This window comes from Passer montanus, unplaced genomic scaffold (assembly GCF_014805655.1).
Source record: "Passer montanus isolate IOZ18808 unplaced genomic scaffold, ASM1480565v1 scaffold146, whole genome shotgun sequence".
Taxonomy (NCBI): Eukaryota; Metazoa; Chordata; class Aves; order Passeriformes; family Passeridae; genus Passer; species Passer montanus.
The window spans coordinates 429,849-453,069 of NW_024361607.1; the positions used below are offsets into that span (position 1 = coordinate 429,849).

Here is a 23,221-nt window from a genome sequence, read left to right on the forward strand (position 1 = left end):
GTACCTTACACTGCCCAAGTCAGGCAGGAGTTTGTACCTGGTGTAATAGAGAAAGAACAGCTCTGAAGAAAATAAATAGAGACTACAAGAAAACATATGTGCTATTTTCCACGCAGTGTCTATGGAAAGAGAGCTAACAGTGAGGTAATGAGGGAGCTCCAAGGGCTTTGAAGGCTTTGGCTGGGGGTATGTGATGCACCCCCCAAAAGAGTAAGGCTGACTTGGGAGAAATAAGGGAAAATTGGAACCATTTTGTATGTTAGATAGAAATGGATCTGTGGGATGTTACAGGCATGGACAGAGGTACATGTTGAAGAGGGAGTGATTGTGAAGAATAGAAAGACCTGTCCAAAAGTCCTTAGAGGCATGTTTCTGCCAATGTCGTAGGAGCATTTATAGCCCAGAATGATAATATAAGTGATGTCCAAAGCTAGTTAAAATAAACTAAACCATATTGCAACAAGTTTTCATCTGAAAATACTCAAACACCCTTACCCAGGGTCACCATAATAAACCCTTTTGGTCCAGGTGCTGGATTGTTGCATTCACCACTGTGTATATCACTTCCATTGTCCCCAGTCTCTGCCATCTTTCTGCTCTGAATGTATGGAGATTTTCCTGCAGCATCATTCATTCTGTTTATCAGCACCTGAAGTGTGCAGGTGCTTTCAAGACATCTATCGTGCCCCAGATCCATCTTCCTCTTCTTTGTGTCTGTTGACAAAATTCCTGGAACAACAGGGCTGTGAGCCAGAAGAAGATTTATGGGCACTTCTGTCACCTATGTGGTAAGCAGTAATATGGAGAACAGCAGCACAAGAGTTGTCAATGAACAAATAGCCTGGGCTGAAGGTGTGGTAGGATAATAGTCACAGCAGTGTTAGAAGAAGAGGAATGCCTCTTCAGAGGTATGCAATATGCAGCATGTCTACATTGCAGAGTAACCACGAGATTGAGAGGATGTCCTAAGCTGAAACTGGGTCATCAAAAATCAGAGAGATGGAGAAACCTAGGTGTAAATTGTGGTGTGGATTATAGCTTTAAACCCCAGCTCTTCAGACTAACAGTTGATGAGGTTCCAGTCTGTCCTGCCTCTTTTTTCTCATGGGTCTTCTTAGCACTTCCAGTTTGCCCATAAGGCAGATAGTAGACAAAAAGATCAAAATGTCACCAGTCTTTTGTCATCGGTAAATACAGAAATAATGTTCTTCTTTGATCTTTGGACATACTTGTATTTCCTTGTGTGACAGCCCAGTAGCCACCTAGTGCAATGCTGACTTCCCTACAGCTTCTTCTAGTGCGCTTGTTCTCTGGTGGTGTGTTGGATGCTAGACCCAAAGCACCTTTGAGGTTTTTAAAGTATTTCACAGGTGAGATGGATTTCTTCCTACCTCCAGCTAGATCCTGAAACATAAGGGTTGCTTTTAGGTTCATTGTCTGATACTGCTCAAGCTGTCAGAGAAATGAAGGCAGTGTGAATTAAGATGCTATCAAAGGTGAGCAAATGGCAAAGGGTAATGCTGATGTCTCACACTGGATCTGGCAGGACATCTGTCTTTAGGTGGTAATGGGACTGAGGGTGGTGATAGTGACGAGGTCTGGAATTGGGCTAGTGGTGAGAGTAGGGTTGGGAATTGGCACAGCAGCCGGTACAGATACAGAATTACACAGAATTAGCTGTTGAATTCAGATTCTGTGGATTGAAGTCTAAGCAGGGCTTAGAGCATCAGAGCTCTCAGTGAGCAGAGCCCAAAAACCACTGGGATAGGAACTTCCCTGTGGCCCTCCAATGAAGCCTCCGAGGGGGAGGCTGGAGGTAGGCTTTTCATTCTCCCATATTGAGCCAGTATCCCTGTGAAGTTCCCTTTGATGGTGGCTAGGGCATTGTTCAGCCTCCTGTCCAAAGTATTGTCTTCCTCTTAATTAGGAAAGCTGCCTTCAAGAGAGCTTTTTGTCATGAACTGCAGTATTACCTCACTTCCATTTCTCTTGGTGTCTTGAGCTTGGTGGTTGGGTTTGGGGAGCCTGCAAGCACCTTCCTATTGTGCAAGACTATTTAGAAGGCATGATTGCAGCAGGAGGAGGTATCCGTGTCAGCACACAGCAGAACTACTCCCAAAAAACTGTGACCAGATCTTGTTCTGCCTCAGTTTCTTTACCTGACCTGAATATGGCCTGGCTTTGCTGTGCACTGCTGGAGTAGTAGTCTGTTTACAGTTAGCCTGGTTGAATGCACAGTGACCTATTTGTGTACTTTCTGTATTTTGAAATATCATCCAGAACTACCTCTTAATGCTGAGCTGTATTTTACCCGTGCAGCTTAATAATTTTCTATTAATACTTATCTTAGGTCTGATCCATGTAAAAGTGCAGTGTCAAGTAAGGTTCTCATGATATTTTTAAGCAATCTAACCTTTGGTCCTGGCTAAATTCCAATTGGAATAATTACTGTCTGACTACCTACATTCCTCTTGTATTTTCAATTGGAGAAGTTAGCTTTCACTTCCCATTTTGAAAGTGATTGTGTAACATTGCTCTGCAGCAACTACACGCTGCATTCCCCTACAGTGCTGGATATATTTTATTGGTAAGTAAAATAAGATTATAGAGGTGTAATGATTTTACTGGCATGTTTATACCTAAATATAGATATGTCTGTAAAACCACTTTATCTAATGGCCCTACCATATATTATTTTCTAGGGAGTCAGAGACAATATAATAGTGTGCAGTAATGTGTAAAGGATTTTACGTACCAGTCAGGAGTTTGGGATTTACTAAATTGTTTTGGAGTGCCATAATCACAGAAAATACTTCAAAAACTGCGCTGCCCCACACCACCTCTAAAGGAAAATCTGCTCATGTAAAATACTTGGTAATAAAATATACTTGCATATTTTTATAAACATTCTTGACTGGTGAAATTATACTGTAAAATTATTAAAATTTCTTGAAATGACAAAGGGTAAATGCCTTGTTTTACAGCTGTAGCCTTGTCAGGTGCTTATGAATTTCTTTGTGTGTGAATTTCTCCATCCCCCTTTTTACTGGAAACAGGAACACACTTAGAAGGAGGTCTGTATGCTGCCTTCAGTGCTTTCTTAATTGAGTACCTTGAATGTTTGCACTTGAACACTGTGGAAATCATGGACAAAACTTGTTGCTCTGTATGCAGAAACACATTTTCACAGTAGTTCTGGGGTCCCCTTGATCTGATAGTAAGTGTGTGGTGGTTCACGCCTGCCTTGTCTCTACTAGCACACATTCAAAAGAGACCTGCAGTGAGCCAGACCAGAGGAGGAGCATGAGGTGAGGTTGGTGTTGGGATGTCCTTTCTGTCCCTTTCTCTAACAGCCAGTACATGCATGTGGGCAGCTGTGTGAAGAGTGGCTACTGATGTGAACACAAGTCAGCCCCAAGGAGGGAAGGGATTGTAACACCATAAGCATCCCTGATTTAGTCTTTGAGCAGCTCACCCCTATGCTGCCTTGTGGGAGCTGAATGGTGAAAACCACACTCAGCCTGGGTTGGGTGTGATTTATTGATGTTCTCCTGCCTTATCACATCCCCAGCTCCCATCTTATGAGGGAGCCCAGCCTGGATCTGGTACCTGCTATTCCCTTAGAAGAACTCTGCTGTCTGTCACACAGACTGCGCACGGAGCACCTGACAGACCTCGTGAGCATGACAGATGTGTTATGTGTGAGTGAGAGATGGAGAGAGAGATTTCTTGGCTGGTACAACACAGGGTACCCCAGCATTGCTCTGCCTGATGCAGAGAGGACTTGTGGCTGAGGATCCAAATTGGAGATGGCAGGTTGGCTACCGAGCCACAGACAACCTCCTCTTGGAATGACCTTCTTCCTAGCCCTGGCTGCTCCCTGCATATCTGGCCAAAGCCTGAGGATCTGGCACTGTGCAGATAACTCCATCTTGTATTGAATGGAAAAATCTGCCTGAGTGGGGCACAGACACCCAACAGATTGGCACCCATGTGCTCTTCAGGATCTAGGCTCTCTTCTCCTGCTTGGAGGTAGATGCTAGATATTTATTGGCTTTAATGCAGGTGAAGAGTAGGGAATAGGTTTCTTGGCTGCCATTTTTCCCACTGGGAGAAGCATGTGCTTGGGCATGAAGGCTGACAGCTGCCATGATTGCCTGTGTAGCTCCTGCTTGAATGCTATCTGAGCCCTGGGTTGGAAGGCCCAAGGGCTCAAATACATTATTCCTGGTGGGAAAGGGGCTGGGAAAAACCTACACTCTCCTCCCTGGGCATCACAACTAGCCATTGCCTAACCAACCATAATACGCTGTATGAGTCGGTGCAGAGGGACTGCAGGAGACATATTTTAAGAGAACAAATATAGCATTTAAGTGAGTGAGCAAGAGAATGAGAGACAGAGAGCGTATAGAGTGCATTAAAGTTAATAAAGCATTGCAGAAATGGGGACTGCATTTCACTGTGAAGGAATCTAATTTAGTGACTCGTAATTGGAGGATAACAGTCATACTGGAATGAAGTTAACTGTTCATTTTGCCAAACTCTCAAAGTCTCTTGGTTCTCCTTGTAAGCATCTCTCAGAAAGTGAATCCTTCAGAGAGCTCAGAATCGATTGGTGCTTCACACCCGCAGTCCCTTTCAGCTTCTTAAGTGGATTTGGTTTCTCCGGTGCATATTTATTATCTATTTTATTATCTGCTTATTTATCTGGTAATCTCAATGCAGGATGCATCCTCTCTGCTTAGCATAAGAATGAGGGAGCAGGTGTTGAGCCTGTGTGTTCTTCTGGGCAGGGCAAGATGGGGCCTCTTGGGGCTTTTCCCATGGGCTGGTGTCAGCTAGGGTTGTTTTTGGACTTCCTGCTTCCACAAAGTTTTGCCAGCATTGTCCCTGATGCTGTGGCTTTCTGTTAGTTTGACAGAGGCATGTGTAGCAATGAACAGTAGGGTCCCATTCCTGGGCACGCAAGACCAGAGGTGTAGCACAAAGAAGTGCGGGGCTGGTGTATTTATTTCAAGTGTGCCTGGTTGCTGAAGAACAGAATTCTGGGCATGAGTAGCTAAGCAGGACCTGTTGTTTGAGGGAAAATCTTCTTTAGTTTGAAATGCCTGAAATCTCCTTGGGACATCAGTGTGACTCTTGGTGGGCACACCAAGCAGTGCTAGCTCCAGCAGGTGTGGTGGGCAGATGGGGGGATGCTGTTCTGTTGTCTCTGATATTTACACTGCATGGGTGCTGTAAGAATTAGTTCATTAGTGTGTGTAGAGTGCCTTGAGGACAAAAAGCGCTGTGGAAATGTGAACTATTATTAAAGCGGGACTGGAAAAAGAAAGAGTGATGAACAGTCCCACAGGGAACTGTCCCACTCAGGCAGGGGCTGGAGAGATGACCTCATCAGGTTTTTTTCATCTCTACTGTTGTGATTACCAAATAAAGTGGACATGCTCAGGGAGAAGATTTATGTGCCATGCCTGGCTGTAGTAGCTGAGGGTGAACCACTGTAAGCTCTGTTGGCATTTCTACTTCTGTGCAAACACAGCTGTCATGTGGACTTGGAGGATCCTGATCCAGTTTTGGCCATGGCAGCTGGGAAATTTTGTATTCCTGTTTTTCTTCTTTTTAAAAAAGAATCCTGTATTGGTGGAAAGCATATAGTTGACTGTACTACACACTGGAGCTGTGTGTGTCCTGATGGTGTATGCAATGGATACACACATACGTATACACAGTGACCTTGCCCATTTGTGCTCACTTTATTCTGGAGGGACTGTGCTGAGAAAGGAAAAGGGAGTTCCTATCTGCCTGGTCTCCTCAGTCTCCCTGCCTGTACCTCCAGCACAAGTCCAAACTGATCGCAAGCACCAGTCATTCCTTTGTGTTGAGGGTGAGCACTCTGACATGGGCTTGACATAAGCAATTAATTTCACAAAGACAGCTGATCAGCTGTCAAAGGACAATTCTCTATCACTTTTGACTTGGGTCTCAAAGTGACACAGGACCTGAGAGATGACATGATCCCATCTTCTGCTGACAGCTGTTCTCTTAAGTGATGCCAGACTCTGAAGTAGGGGCTGGACTGGTCTGATCCCCCAACTTTAACAGAGCATGAATGTAGCCAAAGGGCTCAGCATCAGACTGGAAGGATTTTTGGGAGGAGAGCTTGTGGCTGAGCATGATCAATGGATCTACCTTGAAGGCTGAGTGCGAGATTGACTTGTCAATTAATCACTTTGTTTTACTTTCCCCCTTTTTTCTTTCTCACTCAGGGAGTGTAAGAGCCGAAGATGAGGCCCAGGGTGGAGTGCTACTCTCCAAGGTTTTGGCTGGTGCTGGCAGTCCTCGCAACAACAGGGAGCGGGGCCCATGCCCAGAAAAGCCACCCGAGCATTGGCATCGCGGTCATCCTGGTGGGGACCTCGGACGAAGTGGCCATCAAAGATGCCCACGAGAAAGATGACTTCCACCACCTCTCAGTGGTGCCTCGGGTGGAGCTGGTGGCCATGAACGAGACAGATCCCAAGAGCATCATCACCCGCATCTGTGACCTCATGTCTGACCGGAAGATCCAAGGGGTGGTATTCGCTGATGACACAGACCAGGAAGCCATTGCCCAGATCCTGGACTTCATCTCTGCCCAGACCCTCACTCCCATCCTGGGCATCCATGGAGGCTCCTCTATGATCATGGCAGATAAGGTAAATTTAAATGAGCTTCCTTCTATTGCAGACCTGTGGATCCAAACTTAAAACAAAGAGAAGTATCTTATTCTGTGATCCTCAGGTGGTGTCTCATGGGGCCGAAGGCTTGGGGGATTAGGCAGCTTCAGATTCAAAGACAGATTAAAAGAGCTAACTGTGTGTAGCACTACTGAGAAGAGCCTATTAATCATGTGGAATTATCTGCAACAGAGAAAAACTGAGGAGGGAAAGAAGCAGGTAGAAGAGACCCACAAAAGAATCAGCCCTATTCTTCTTCCTTAAGAAGGGTAAAGAGCCCCTGACAATTGTAATTTTTAAAAGGTTTTATTTTTGCTTGTGTTTTACTTTAGAAGAGCCAGGGATCATAGCCTGGGTTTTTTTCCTGCATGTAGCTGGAGGACATTGTGGTATTTTCAGGGATGCTTAATACAGCTCTTACATCTTAATTGGAATATAATTGAATCTTTAATAAAGCTATCCTCTCTATAAAGTGTTCATTAGCTCCTGAAGTTAAATAGGTGTTAGCTGAAGTGACTAACCAGTCTAAACCAGTCCAGCTAAATCTTTCTTTTTTCTACTGCACTACTTTATTCCTTCATGTCACAGACATTTCATTGTTTTCCCAGGCCCTAGCCAGTCTCTAAAGAATTACTACACAAACAAGCCATCCTGCTACTGCTTTTGGACAGGGCAGGATGCAGAGAGGGAGTAGCATCTTTGGCCAGCTAATAACTCTCAGTGAAGCATCCTTGGGGTGCATATGGACCTGATACAAACAGGACATGCAGCAATTCACACCTGAATGTGCATTTGGCCAGACAGTGTGGCTAACAGCAGCCTTGGGGCTACTGCTGCCCAGTGGGAACACGTGAGAGAAGCTGGCTGTCCCTATTCCTGCAGGCTTGAAGCCAGACAGTCAAGGCCAAGGCTTTTATTGAGAAGACTCTCTTGACCATTCTTTGTGCATCCCAAAGAAGTAAACAGGGACACAAGCTCACAGTCTTTTTCTTTTACAGACAGCTCTTAAGTGAGTCTGAGACATTTAACTAGGCAGAATCAGGCCTAATGGAATGAAGGGTGAGAATTGACCTGGCCACTATGGCAGCTTCTCCTCAGAAAGAGATCTAGTGAGATGAGAAATCCAGGCACATTCTCTTTTATTTACCTTGCAAGTAAATAATCCAGTGCAGGCTTTTGAAGGTGCTAACAAATTATTTTCTCACTTTTTGACCAACCGTTCAGTTGCCAAATAACTCACAGTTAGTGTGCAGTGTTATTTTCTCCTATTGGCCTTTAAACTGAAATAGTCACTGAATAATCACGGGCCTTTTTTCTCTCACTCCTTGAATAGTTGCACATATGCTGAAGTCCCACTGCCCCATTCCACCCACAGTGAAGCTTTTCTGCTTTGGAGGCCAGGCAAGCAGCAATGCTGCATCCTGATGCTCTCCTGTCTGCAGTGTTGCATGGTTATCTATGTCTGTGCAAAGGAGGGTTGGAAGCAGTGCTCAAGTGCTGCATTTCACACTTGGGGTGACATCTTACATCTTTGAACAAGTGTGAGAGTTACTGACAGAAGACCTCCTAAGCACTGGGAAAAGTCCTTGTGACTTTGAACATGGCAGGCCAAATTCTGATTTCAGATTCCTGCAGTGCAAATCCAGCACGGCCCCACTGCCTTTGGCAGGATTAGATCAGATTTACGCTGCTGCAATTCAAAGACAAATTTGGCCTGTTGAACTTTGAAAAGATTTTTCTTTCTACCTGTCCCTAGCCTCTCCTTGGGAAGGCAGCATCTCCTGCCACTGCCCTGTGTATCCCACTGGCTCGCTTCTAAAGAGAGTTCTGGCAGGCAGGCAGGCAGCCCACAGGGAGCTCAAAGGTGGAAGCCTTATGAATGGAGACTTCTGTTTTACCAGTCTTTTTCTTTTTTTTTCTTTTTTTGGTAGTTTTGCAGACAGGAGGTTTGCAGGTTATGTACAAAGATCTGCAGTTTTAGGAAAGGCCAAGGTTTCTTTGAAAAATAATTTGAAAAGGCTGACCTTTACAACTTCTGATCCACAGGTGTGTAATCTTTAATGGATAATATTTATTTGAGGAATTGAATTAAAATATGGTAGAGTGTAAATACACTGAAATTCTACTAAAAATACTGAAGTCAGCCTGGTAAGTCCTTCAGCAATTTATTTTTGATATAGGGCCTTGACAGAGGCTTTGCTTTTAATGACTCTTAGTCATATTCTTTGCAGATGAGTTGTGTGGCTGAGGTTTGATCCTGCAAGCATGGAATGCTTCTTTCAGCATCCCCTCAACGCCCACAGCAGTCAGCTGTGATTGAACTTGCTCAGCATTTCACAGGTTCAGATCTGCACTTACAGCTTTGTTAAGCTCCCCGTGTGTTTGTGATCAGTAGTGCCAATGCAAACCTAAGGAATGCTAGAAACCATGAATGTCTTGGTGTGACAGATAAGCCCCTCTTTGCTGGAGTTTAATGCAAAAAAAAAACCCCAACTCCCCAGTCAAACCACCTTTCCTGGAGCAGCATATGCAATTCTGTTTCACCTTCAGTGAGGGTTTAGTAAGTGTTCTGTTAGGAAATGTGGGTCATGTGTAAAAAGGGCTTTGTAATGTATCATGCAGCTGGTAAATTGAGGCACAAAAGGGCAGGCATAAAGAAAAAGAAATTAGGATTTCAAGCCTGAATTTTCTTTTGTCCTGTATATGAAGACAGAAATATTGTATAATGTGCCCTATAAGCTGGCTTTATCTCAGTTAATATTAATCTAGAAGTTTGCTACCCACCAGCTGGAGGTCTAGGCATCAGTGGTAATGGAGACACCAGCTGAGGACCATTCACCCCACCCAATTCAGGGTGCAGTGAAATGCTCATGGGATAGTCCTGTGTCTCCCCACTGATTACTGAAGAAGGCTGTACCTCAATGTGTTCATGATGTCTCAAGCTAAATGCCATGAACCCTGCCCTAGGTGTGACATAGCAAGTGGAGGTATGTTGATAAAAGTGTAACATCCTTTTTTCCTGATTTTTTCAAACTCACATTCTTTAATTTGTATTTTATTAGATTTTGCAAATGTTTATATAATTTGTTTTCCCTGTATTTTGCCTTTTTCCTCTGAAAAATAAGTATACGGGAATTTACATGTTTTTGCTGTTTTTGCTCTTTGGTGCTCGTGTCTCTAATTCCACCTGCTTACCTGTTACAGAGTGTTACATTTAATTTCTGACTAATCTGGCACAAGAAGAATGTGCCCAGATGATCTGTGTGCACACTGTGATCTGGGTTTAGTTCCAGGAAAACGGTGAAGCAGAGACACACGATGTGCCTCACTCGAGCTCTGGAGAGGCCGCTTTGCCGAGTGAGAGTTCTGTCACAGCCAGTTCAGTCCCTAAAGCTGGATAAGCCTGCCAGCAGTGGCTCCAAATGGAGTGAAGAGCAGCAGTCCTTTTGTTGGGGCTGGGGGCCTGGCAGTGATGGCTAAGGGGGAGAGACTGACCCCACATCAGTTCCTCTCAGAGGGGCAAGGCTGTAGCTTGGGACAGGGTAGAAGAGTGCTCACACTGTTCCAGCTCTGTAAGAAAGCACCTTATTTTGTTGCTGATTCCTGAAAAGGACCAGGGCAATAGCATCATCTCACCAGGACCTGTGATTAAAAAGGCAATAGCATTGATCACTGGTGATCTGCGTGCAATCCAAAATAGATGAGATGGAGAGGAGAGACGTGTGCACCACCTGCAGAATTAGGTTTCTGTGGTCCAAAAACTTTGCTCGTGGAAGCTTGCTGGTCCCTTCAGTTTGCCTGATGTTGCTGCAATGACCTGACTTTGAGGCTTTGTGTTTTCTGATTTTAAGCATTAGTTTATATTGTCCAGAGGACTGCAATGCACTTCTGACCAGAGAGCATATCTGCTGGCCTTCCAGCATTGAAAATAATTTATGGTTTCTCCCCAGTTGTTTTGAAAGGAGAAATTAAATTGTATGAGGATGCCCCGTGTTAGGAGATTATTGGTGAAAGTAAATCTTCAAGACTGCAAACCAAACTTCAGTTCAGATAACCACACAAACCAGTATCTTGAGTTGCATTCCTGAAACTGGATATCTGACTAGGCTTTTTTTCATTTTTGTTTCCATATTACCTAAAATCAGTTCAGCCCAGAGCTAGGAGGTAAAGGAGGAATCCCTGAAAAAAAAAAAAAAAAAGGAAATAACATAAATAACATTTACGAATGTACATTTATAGGTATTTCAAGGGAAGGGTAAATTGTTATTCTGATTTACAGTACTTACTGTGTTGGAAAAGATTTAGCTTCTTGCTTAAAAAATGACCACACCATTTGCCTGACTGGTCCATTTTCTAATGATAAACTATTTATTTGTTTTAAAATAACAGACAAAGGCAACTTGGTGATAATGAATGCAGAAAAGCTAAGAACAGAAAATGATATGGGTTCTCTTATAGCACAGCTGATGGCCATCGTTTTTGCTGGAACTGTTCCTCATTACTTCTCAACAGTCATGTTATTTTGCCGGAGATTCTTGTCTTGTGCAGCTTTATAGTAACACAATGGTGCACAGGCAGAAGACGAAAAAATCTTGGAGGAAGAGGATGGTAATGTTTTCCCAGGTGAAAGTCAGTCTCCTCTGTCTCTGCATCCCTTGCTGTTCTCTCCAGGGCTTCCCACACAGGGATACACGCAGTATGCATCAGCATGCTGATGGAAATAAAACGGTGGGAAAGAGTGATCTGTTACTCAGCTGTGCCACTAATACAATTTATATGAAAGCTGCATAAAACGAACCTGAAATTTAAAATCTGTTCTAGGCCAGATTCTCCTTCCTTTTTTTCACACAGCGTGGAGCTGGCTTTTCTCTCACTCCCTCCACTAGCCTGCTCTTTTTTCTGATTATACCAAAGCCGCGATGTTGTCTCTGCCTTTGTGTCCCCACTTCACAAATCCCTGTCCCCTTTATTTTGGTTTTCGGTAAAATTTCCAAGACACGTTGTCTCTCTCCTTCAATGCCAAAGGTTGCTGTGATCACTCTGTGTTTGCGCCATGCTGTTGCAGCTGTAATTTCTTTGGTGTTTCGGTGGAAAGCAAGTCCAAAGTTGGACAGTGGGAGTAAAGCACCAGGGAAGGAGAGCAGCTGTTGGCCAGAGTGCAGCAAAGTGATGCTGCAGGTACAGGGAAGCCAAAACTAGTTGGATAAGCTGAGCACCTAGATAGACACTGAAACCAGGACAAAGTCAAAGACACTGGGACAGTGCTGCTAAAAGGAGAACATCTGTAATTAAAAGGAAAGCACTTTCACTCTCAGGTTTTCAAAGGTTAAGTAATAGGGATGCAGAGGGAATGAAAACCTCATTTTTTGGGTGTAAATCTGTTTCATTTCCATTAGGAATGACATCTGAAGTTTTTGAAGCCCTTGTGTGAAGGAAATTCAGTAAAAAAAATTTAAAAAAGAGTTAAGGTTCCCTTTGAATGGATTATATGAATTCAAGTAAAATAAATTCCAAACAAAATACTGATTAGAAGTGGGGGGGGAGGCACATTTTGATCTGCAGACATTGAAAGATTTCTATCCCTTTTTCCTGCAAAACCAATTTATATGCAGTTCATGTAATTTCACAAAGTGTTTTTCATTTCTCTGAAACTGCATTTGATGATAGTAATAGTTTAAATGTTTCTTAAACTTATCTAGTGATTAGCAAAGATGAGTTTGATTTTAAAAAATAAAAAAAAAATCAGCAGTTTCTCTCCAAGCTCTTAATAATTTTAAGGACATGATTAATACACTTATTTTGCTTTTAGTACTCTGTTGTTTCCTTTTGCTGCCAAAATAAAGCTCTCTGTAGCTCACAAATAACAAACAAAATATAATGTGTTCTCAAATTACAATTCTGCTGCAAAGGTTGGGGAAGAAGAATAAAAGGTAAGTCACAGAGACATAGACAATAAAAGGCAGAATTGTATGCCAGTGTTGTTTTTCCCTTGTATACACATGTAATAAAAAGCCAGGTGGGTCTGTAATTTATGTTTACATCTGTGTCTAATCAACCCATACAAAACAACATTTTCTTTTCTTCATATCAAGAAAGGGAATATGGGCAGCATATTTTTGAAAGTTTAACACCTGAGGATTTCCCTAGAACTATTTTTATTATTTTACAAATAAATTACAGCACTTAAAAACCCTCAGATATTATGAAACCTGGAAATGAACTTTTGAGAGGTCTAACCTCTCCCCAGTGCCATTAAGTCCTTAAATGTGAACTCTTATTTTCTAAGCAAGAGCTCAAGTACTCTCATTAGTATTATTCCAATGAAAATATGACTTTTCAAAGAAATGTATAATTTCTTTTATTAATTATCCTATTAAAGTAGTGTACTTTTGTGTGGGTTTTTTTGTGTTTGCATTTTTTTTTTAATTTTTAAGGCTTTCCTCAAGTTCATCCCAAATTTTCTTGCGAGGAACTTAATTTCAAGGCCTCCACTTTTTTTCTGGGGTATTGTTTTCAGGAGTCGCAGGAAAAAAAATGTGGAGTTGATTTCTTTCTTTTTTATTTATCACTTAAAAGCAACAAGAAAACCTCTTTAAAAAACAAAGAAAACAATTCTTATGGCAGTGTAACTTTCTGTAAATTATCTCTATTGCTTTTTCCCTCCTGATAATTGATACTGGATGGACTTCATGTTTGCCCTGAGCCTTGGACACCTGATGCTTGAAGGTGTTACCCGAGTTTGGGTGTCAGAGAATCGGGAAGGAGGAAGCCTGGTGCCCTGGTGAGACTCGTGCCCTGCTGAGGTGCCCCGGGACGCCCTGGGCAGGGGCAGTGCTGAGGGACAGGATGGCCATACAGAGGTGTGGGTGCTTTCCTTCAGCAGGACTTGCCTCAGACAACAAATGTCAAGCAAAAGTGAAGTCTGATTCCTTCCCATCAGCCTTCTGCAGCTATTTATAAGCTGTTTTGTTTCGGGTCATAGGATTTTTCCTCCAGGAGTACAGAGTGTTAGTTTTCTTCTGTTGTTATAGTGATGTTTTCTTTTGAGGGACAGAAGACCTTTCCTTCCTTAGCTCTGCACGCAACTTCTGCAACCCACCTGAGGTAAAGAAAAGGTGAATTAACCTTGTCACTCCTATTGCTTAAATGTGATGTTGCCACTGTCTACCTGGAAATAGAACTGTTGAACTCTCTGTGAGGAAAACATTGATTTCCACCCAGCTTAGACCTGGGCGTTGTTGGATTAAGGTTTTTTTAACACTAGGTGTTATTATAGTGAGTTGCTTGATGTTATATGGGCTACTTTTAATTTTTGAGGGAAAGTTTTGTAAGGTTTTATTTTTACAAATGAGTGAATATCTTTGTGGGAACTTATTTAGGTTAGCAACTTTATTCTTAGGGGGTACTGGGGTAGTATAATTTGTACCTTGATTTTCACACTAATGATATTTAGGTACATCTCCAAATCTGTAAGCACTTACCTGAAGAAAATCTGGAAGCTTGATGAGCTCTGACCAATAGTTATTTATAATCTTTATCACAACCCCTCTCTTCAAAACAAAAAACCCAACAAAAAGGTCTTTAATCAATTTGTGCCATCCCCAGCCGGACAAGGAGATTAGTTTCTTCAATCTGGACAGGCAGTCCTTTATTACAACCCCAAGCAGTAACTTGTCTCACAAAATCTAAATTAATTACACTCAAATTTGTCCCTACCCTAAACTGGCCTCAAAATGAAATTGAAAACACCGAGTGTGAAATTGCCTGATGCTGCTGCTTTAGATCTGCGTGTCATTCCCCAGTAACCGCAGGACAGAGAGAAACAATTCTTTCCAGGGAATCTCTTATTCTCTTTGCCTTTTATTTGCCTCATTAGCCAAGTTTGGAGGGGATGGATTATGAAGGAAGCTAAGTGAATTACGTATACACAGGGGGCTGGAAAAAACAGGGTAAAGAAGAAATAATTCTAGTCTGTGACCCTGTTAACAGTCTGGAGGAGCTGATATATGAAGAAAGAGTTAAACAGCTGTATGTGTGTAGTGTAGATTGGCTGAACAATGAGTCAGGGTGTGATTTATATACTCAGTGAATAGAGGTGGACTAATATTAGAGAAAAAAATGCTTAGTGTAGCTGCCAGAAGCAGACATAGGAATGACAGGATAAAGTTAGAGAAATATATTAAATTATGATACATCAAATGATAATATTAATGGATATTATATACATATGTGTATCAAGAAGGCGGCTCAAACACTGACTTAGGAAGTACTCCAGACTTCTTAGGGAAGAATATGGAAACCATGTTTCTTCAGCTGTTTTCAAATAGGACTGAACTAAGTGCTGGAGAAGATGCTATATAGATGAAGCAGAGGAGAAAAAGGATAAAGAAGATGAAAGACAGATAGGAAAACATCCCCTGAACCTAGGATCATGGGGAGAAAATTAAGGGGAAAAAAAAGAGTAAGTTTGGAGAGTAAGGAAAAAAATACTTTAAAGGTTCTGTAGAAGCAATTTTTCTCTGTGCTTGGCAATAGCTTTTAGCTGTGTATCTGTGAGGTTCCTGATAATAACAATAAATGTAGGTTTCAGAGGAAGGAGAAAGACAGGAATGAAGGATGTAGAGAGTCCAAGGGTGAGTGGACAAAAAAGTAAAGGAGGCAGGTACATGCAGTGAGGAGATTTGATCTAAAAGGTGCCAACAGAATCCAGCAGTTCTAATAGACCCTAGTCCTCACTGCAGCTCTGCTATAAAACATGACTGTAAGGCACTTGCTCAACTGCTGTCTACAGCAATTTGCCCTTTACAAGAAGACCATAACAATGTTTTTGTGAAGTTTGAGCTCTATAAAAGGCAAAGGTGACCTAATTACTAGGAAACAATTACTGGATTTTTCTAACCAAAGTAAATACAATGCTTGAGATGAAAATCTGGACTCCAGGAGGAGAAGCTTTAACCCCCATTAGAGGTGGTGGCTGAATAGCTGCATCATGCTGGAGAACTCATTTTATGCAGAGCTGATAGTACCATCTCTTGTAAGCTTGGTCAGCATTCCCCATTATAAAATTCTCTTGGGGGTTTCTTGTAATGTTGCCAGCCTATGACTGTTTGAGCAAAGTTTCCTATGCCAGGTGTATGCCTCAAGCTGATTGATTTAATTAGATATTTATTTGGAAAACAAAACATCTCTGTCTGAAAATGTGGCACAGAACAATATGTGATTTATCTATATCACAATTGCTGTCACATTTTCCTCCAAAGGTTCTGCCTGATCACCACAAGTTCTCAGGTCTGGAGCAGGGGTGTCTTGCAAGGAAGGACTTGTAACCAGAGGTGTGCTTTGGCTACCACTACTTGGCTGCTCCAAGTTTGGCCTTGTTATACGTGTAAGAAACTGCAGATGTGAATGGAGTCTTTTTATATGTTTGCCACATCTCTTGCAAAGAACTCGTCCTTGCAAACTGTGCTTCAAAACTGCACCTGGCCCTGGGGGCTGCTGGAGCTGGAGGTCTCCTGTGGGATCCTGGTGGGATCCAGCCAGCAGGAATGTGCAGTGCAGCAGGGAATCTGGGCAGAAATGTGGGTGGGGTGGGGGGCATGTAGGGTATTCTGAGGAGCCACTACTGAGGGTGAGTAGAGTATGAAAGAGATCCTGATACAATTAGAATGGGCAGGGGGACTGGATAAAGGTAGGAAACAGGAGATGGTGGATGGGAGAATGCAGAGAGGGAAAGAGAAATCTGCTCAGGTTATGCTTCCTTGTTGGCTGTAGGAGCAACAGCCAGGGAGCACAGGGGGTGACAGAACTGCTGAACACATGGGATGAGGAGTGTGAAATGGGAGTGGAAAACCTGTCAGGCAGAAACTGCAGTTGAGAAGACCAGATCTGGGCCGGGGCAGGCACAGGACAGTGGGATTGGACAGCGATGCTTTCCTTGAGTGTGCTGCTTCCCTCCAGCTGGGCAGAAATATTCCCTTCCCATTCTGCCCTGAGCCACAGAGGAAGTCAGAAGTGACTCTGCAGGGTGACTGGGACACTGGCATCAATGCTCCCTGCTGGGGCAAGGCCAGCGGGTCTTACAAAGTGTGCCTGGGGCTGGCTCGGCTGTGCACTCCTTCAGCCAGCACGCCCTGTTCCAGGGCAGGGGGAAATGGGCAGGGGGAAAAGCTCCCTGCCCAAGGAGGGGGCAAGGCTCTCACAGGCTCCACCAGCTGCCTGGCTTGGGGCCAGCACAGTCGGTGTCAGGCCTCTGTGCTGGAGGGGATCAGCTCCATGATGGAGCTGGCAGCTCCATGCGCGAGTCCTGCAGCGCTGTGTCCTCACTCCTGCTTCAGCTCGCTCGCTTTCTGCAGAGGCAGAGCCCTGTCCTTGCCCCCCTGCTCCTGCAGCAGTACTGAGCTGGGCGGTGAGGAGCCAGTGGCCCTGCCACAGGGCTGGGCTGAGCATACACCAAGTCAGCAGCCCTGCTGGGTCTCAAATCCTGCTCTGTACCTATCCTCATTCCTATCTTCTCCCTTCTCCTGCTTTCCTTCCTTTCACCCTCTCCTGTCTGTCACTCTACCCATTTCTTAATTCTTGTTTGCACTGTGCTTTGAAAATGCAGAGTGCTGTATAAATGTAAAGTATTATTATTATTTCTTCTTTTTAATTAGCATCCCTCACTCTCCCTTCTCTTGCTATTGTGGCTTCCAGAGAGAACGTGTGGGCTTACATTATTTATAGCTGTGTGAGAGTAATTACAGAAATGATTTAATTACTCAGCTAATACCGTTCTCCACATCACCAGCTTGACAAGCCACTGATCCTCTCACCACAGCCGAACATGCAGACTAGCATACATGTCATGGTTAAGTGGGTAAGGGGAGGCAAAGCTTGGGGAATGATTTGTTACAGCCCTGCTTGTCGCTGATCACTTCCCTGGGCTAAGGGATGAGGCTGCTGATCTCTCAGGGGCTCGGCCTGGGCCAGAGTGTGGTGTCACCTCAGCTGGGGCAGAGCTGCCCCCAAGGAAGTGTTGTACAGTGATGGTTCATGGCTCCCAGTGACAGGGGCTACCTCCAACACAAACCTACTCAAGCTGAAGATTCAATATTTGGTGTGCTGCATTAACCAGCGCTTCACATTTATCAAAGGTCAGAGATCTGGCACGGTTTTGTTTTCTTAACTTCTATTTAAGCCTGCCAGATCAGAAGGTAGAGTTCATGCACCCTGCGTGGGGTCAGAGTGTGAGATAAAATCATAATTGCCAGAAATGTTCTTTCTTGCAAGTGGCCACGTGTGGGTCTGACCCTCTTTAGGTAAATGAGCTTTCCCTCTGAGGGGGATGGCTTCTTCTTGCTGAGACTCCTGCCATGGGAAATGAAGTGTTCCCATCGCTTCCAGTTCACAAAGACTTGTGAAGAGCAGAGAATGTCCTGTTTCTGGTGCAGTATGGAAGGAGTTTGAGCAAGGAGAGTACATGCTTTCCTTCAGGGCATGCACCGAGCAGATGGTTACCAATACCTTTTAGTTATCTACCAGAGACTGTTGAAAAAAGCCCCACAAACCACCTTGTGAGCTCAGGAGAAATGTAATGAAAAAGATTCTTCTCTGACAGCACTGTAGATAAAAAGGAGGGGTCAGTGAATCCTTAACAGAGGAGACAATTGCTTGGGAAGTGGAGAGAGAGGCTCTTGTTGGATTGTGGGGTATTTTTCAGATAAGGGTGTATGGGGAAAACGTTTCTCAGAAGTGCCTGCTTTCCATGTCTCCAAATTGCCTGGCTCCATTTGGGCTCCTTCATGGCCTGGGCTGTGGGCCAGGTTCAGAGTGTTCCTCGCCATGGCAGGGCTGGGTGGGCGGCGGGAGGCTTGGGAACAGGTGGCACCGAGGCTGGTGGAGTGGAGCGCCTTTTCCACGCGGCACCGGCTGCCAAGCTGCAAGGCGCAGGACACCTGGTATCTGAATGGGCTCTGCCCACCTCCCAGGAAGCGATGGCAATCAAAGAAGTAGGCTGGAGTGTTTTAAGTGTGAACAGTGAATATAGGTCTTTCTTTTTTTTCAACATCCAACATGAGACAGGTTAAGGCAGCTTACATTTGAGAAGATGCTGGATGTCTCCATCTTCTGGAATTTGAGACTTTCATGGTGTATCTCTGAATGGACACTCTGAGTCCCTCCCTCATTGCTTTTGCAAATGCACACTAGACGCTTTTATTTGTTTTTCCCCTTATTTGACCACTTGAAAGTGAATTTTATGACCTAACATTGGAACAGCTTGTTGAGAAGACAGCAAGCGGAATGGCAATGGAACAAGTAATTTTGTCGGCTCCCAAATGAATGAATCCTGTTTTCACTGGATTCACATCTCACAGTTAAGTGACTCTTTAACTGAATCATATACTAAGGCTATAATGTGAGCTTAGTCCATGGTAGACACCAGAGTGTCCACAGAGGTGAGAACTTGAGCTGAGTGAATATATTTCAGAAGAGCTGGACTCATCCTTCCCCCGTGGTGAAAACCAGAGGCATTAAAAGGGTCTCATTTCTTCACCCACTGCCTTGTATCAACTAGGAGATGACCAGTCCAAATAAGTGCGTGCAGCCACAGCAGCTTCAATTTTTCAGGACCTGTCTACACCTCCTCCCTGAAAAATACCATTGTCCCAGATCACCTATTGTTTTTCTCCCAGTTTTCACTACACCTTTTATAGTCGCTGGCTGGCACAGTTATGAGAGAGCTGTACTGTGGTGGCCCGAGGCTTCTGTGTATAGGGGCTGTTCACCACAGGCATGCTGCCAGCTCAGGATGAAGTCCATTTGATTGCCTAGCGAGCCTTTGACTGGGAGTGGGTGAATCATACACACTGCTGTGGGGTCAGACCAAGGCTTTGGGACTGCACGCAGTTGCAGGCTGTATTTCGTAGAGCACTCCAAGAATTTAATTCTCCTTGAGTCCTCTGCTTCTTTGTCAAATCAGGTGGAAATTGGCCAGCAGGTTCAAGAGTTACTGGAAGGCCTGACAAACACACAATCCCCAGGTTTGCAACAGTCTTGTTTCCTGAAAAAACAAGCTAAAAAATGCACATAGCACTGTGGGGGCGTCTCGGGAGCTGAGCTTTCGGCATGAGTGTCCCGTGTGTGCACACAGCATGTTCTGTGTGCACACAGTATGTCCCATGCCACACACAGCATGTCCCATGTGTGCACACAGTGTGTCCCGAGGGCGCACAGTGTGTCCTGTGCCGCACACAGGGGTCCCAAGCTGCACACAGGGTGTCCTGAGTGCACGTAGTGTGTCCCGAGCACACACACAGGGTGTCCCGAGGGCACACAGGGTGCAGGGCGTCCTGAGCACACACAGCGTGTCCTGTGCCGCACACAGGCGTGTCCTGTGCCACACACAGCGTGTCCCGAGCGCGCTCGCAGCGCTGCCCGCTGCCGGGCGCTCCCTGTGGCCCAGCCCGGGCCCGGGCGTGGCTCGCTCTCGCACGGGGCACATGTGTGCGCTCTGTGGCTCACGCAGGCACTGGGCTGCGGCAGCCAGGGAGGCACGGTCACCGACACGCGCTTGCTCAGTGTCGCATGCTCCTGTCGGTGAGCTTTGGAAGGGGAACATGGCGCGAGGCTTGGGGATCTTAATATTTCTGTCCCACGACAGACCCCCTGAGAAAAGAAATTAGCCTGATGACAGGAGCAGTAATTGGATTATTCTGTTAGTATCCTCTGTGGAAGAGGAAAACATGTGCCTTTAACTGTATTCTCAATGCAGACTTAAAACTTGCACTTAAAATGTGAATTGTGCCTTTTTTCCTTCATAACTGTCAAGCAGACATCTGTTTTCTGCCCCACTTTTTTTTCTTCCTTTTGACTGGCTAAGCTTTCTGACTAGCTTTATTCTTAGCCTTGTGGCAAGCCTACAGGAAACTGTGGTGGTTTGAGTTCCTCACCTGGCGCTGAAGATCGAGGCATACTCTAATCACTGTGTGCCTCGGGTGCGCTGAGGAGGGGCCAGCCTGGTGATGAAAATAAGGGAGGATGGATGCCTTGATCTAAATTAAGGAGTGTGCTGAATGGGCTGAAATCCTGGGAATGGGAGAGTTGGGGAGATCTGAATGATATAATGAGATAAAATGCAGAGCAGGGAAGTGCCCAGCAAACTTGGGCTGTACCTCTGACCATGGCTCTCCGGGCTAATCTCTGCAGCTGCAGTCTGGCCATTGAAATGTCTGTAATGGGACTGACAAAGTTTTGGAGTATGTGCATGTCTGCAGGGGACAGTGCTGCTGAAGTGGAGGGAGATAAAGTGGAGCTGAACAAAGAGTGAGCCAGTCAACTATCTCTTTCTGTTAGTTTTGGTCATCTCAGAGACTCCCCAAACCCATGTGGCCAGCTTCTATTTTGTTGTATAACTGTGAGGTTAGTTTTGATGTGTTTTAGGAACATCCAAATGTTTGACACAGCCATTACCTACCCAGAGATTTAATTTTTTTGATAGTCAATTGGTTCTTTAATTTGGATTTAATAAGTCACTTTGTGCTCCATTAAATAGGCCTTCATGCAAAATATTTAATGCCAAAGTGTGCTCGCCTGCAGATGGTGGAACAGCTTCATTTTGGGAATGGCTGGAAATCTCACCAGGCTGTGCTGGTGCCCATGGTCCATTTTCCCCCAATGAGCCATGCTGCCATTAACCTTTGCTGTCTCCATGTCCTGCTGTGAGACCGCAGGGCTCATCTTCACCAGGACTTGTCCCAGCCATTCTCTCTGTTTCATCCCTCTGCCCTTGTCTGATCAGCCTTGGAGGATTTTATGTGCACATGTGGATTTGAGGTTTCAGCTGCTTAATTGTTATAAACTGAAGTGTGGCTGGCTGCTTTCTCACCAGAGGGTGGCAAAACCCATACTGTGATACTGACCACTGGAAGGAGAAAGAGAGGTTGTGAGTGATATTTGTTTGCTGTGCTTAGGACCATGTTTTTGTCTGACAATGTCACTCAGTGGTCAATATACTGGTCCTGCAGTCTGTTGCTCTATGTCTTGAGGTGTGCCTATAATAAAACTCAGTAATTCACAGTACAAGCTGTGGGGAAGAATTTTGTGCTGCCAGGGAGCCAGAAGCCAGCCAGCAGCTCATGCCGTTCTGCTGCTACACAATACGCAAATCTCTTGAATCATACATTGAAGGCTTTTTTTTGTTTGGTAATAGTGGAGTGAGTTTAGTTTTTCCATTTTCCCTCTCCTGGTCTAGTCTAGACTAAAATACTAGGGAGGGGATTATCTTGCTTGGCTTGTTTAGGTTTCTGTGGCCAGGAAGAAATGGTTTAGTACAGGAATGGGTAACAGCACCTCGGAGAAATGTGGCTGTGTCTTTGTGTAACCATGCTCAGGCAGAAGCATGTCCTGTCCTCAACACTGAATCCATCTCTGCTCTCAAGGAATCCTTTTGGCCAAATGTTTTGCTGCATTTGATGAATAAATTGGATGGCGAAATGAGGTGACATGAGTAGGTTAGATATGAGTGATGAGGATCTTGCCTTGACAATCAATTTATTGCTTTGCACTTAGGAGTCTGTAGGGCATGGTCCTCTGGGAACTTATCCACTGGGATTAGTACCTTCAGTTACAAGGAGATAACCTCCAGAAGATAAAATATTTTCCTTGCCACTCACCTGGTCTTGCTATTCTTCATACTGGTCTACCCCCATGTACGAGCACCCTGTAAGGTATAGCTCCTGCAGGCTTGGTGGGACCTCTCTTAAAGACTGAGAAAATGTAACAGAACTGTGCCAGAGGTAAGAAAAGAGATGGGAAGATCTGCTGAATAGGGGTGTTTGACAAAGGGCAGCAGTGCAGAGGAAGGGCATCCCAAGTGTGAGGGTGGAAGGAGGCCAGGGTGTGGGATCAGGAAATTTGATAAGATTTTCAAAAGAATTCATAGACTAAAGCAGATAGAAAGGGCTGAGGGTGAGATCAGATAATTAATTGACAACTGCAGAGATTCATGTTCCTCTCTCAGCCAGCAGTATGTGCATTGTGTGACTTACAGTGAGCATATCACTCCTGCTGCTTCTCTCACTTAGCCCATGGCCAGATGTGCTCAGCAATCCCAGATCTCTTACAAACATCCTGTATGTGCTTTCTCAAGGCTGTGGACCAGAGGTTGGAGCTCCTGGTGGTCACTGCCACCCTGTATCATGTTGCTGCTTCTTAGGTGAGATGTGCTGCCACCCTGCAGTGTCCCCATGTGGTTTACCATGCATTGCCAGTTTCTGCCTTGTCCTGGAAGGACTTGGTAGGGGACTTTAAGAAAGGAACAGGGGTTCCAGTTGCCTTTCCTCCCTCTGTTGCCCAGTAGGCAGGATCTGGCCCCACTGCTGATGAGCACCAGGCTGGGGAGGGAAGGCAGTGCAGGCAGTAAGGAATGACTCATGACTCATTCTCCCCAAACAATCAAATGCACAAGAATGTGTCTGCAAACTTAAGACTCAAAAGGTTCACTTCTGTTTCCAGAGTACCCCAGAGGA

The 23,221-nt window shown here is 44.6% G+C and overlaps 1 protein-coding gene across 3 annotated transcripts in view; it reads left to right on the top strand.

Annotated features, from left to right (window-relative positions):
• GRIN2B (glutamate ionotropic receptor NMDA type subunit 2B) overlaps nucleotides 1-23,221 on the top strand; it is a 213,732-nt gene that overhangs the window by 29,085 nt on the left and 161,426 nt on the right. For 2 of the 3 annotated variants that reach the window (XM_039700945.1, XM_039700946.1), the window contains exon 2: nucleotides 6,267-6,695. In XM_039700945.1, coding sequence (XP_039556879.1) covers nucleotides 6,285-6,695 — 411 coding nt within the window. In that variant the 5' untranslated portion in view covers nucleotides 6,267-6,284. Of the gene's footprint in view, nucleotides 1-6,266; nucleotides 6,696-23,221 lie in introns of those variants that run through there. The other variant, XM_039700947.1, reaches the window with a different exon arrangement.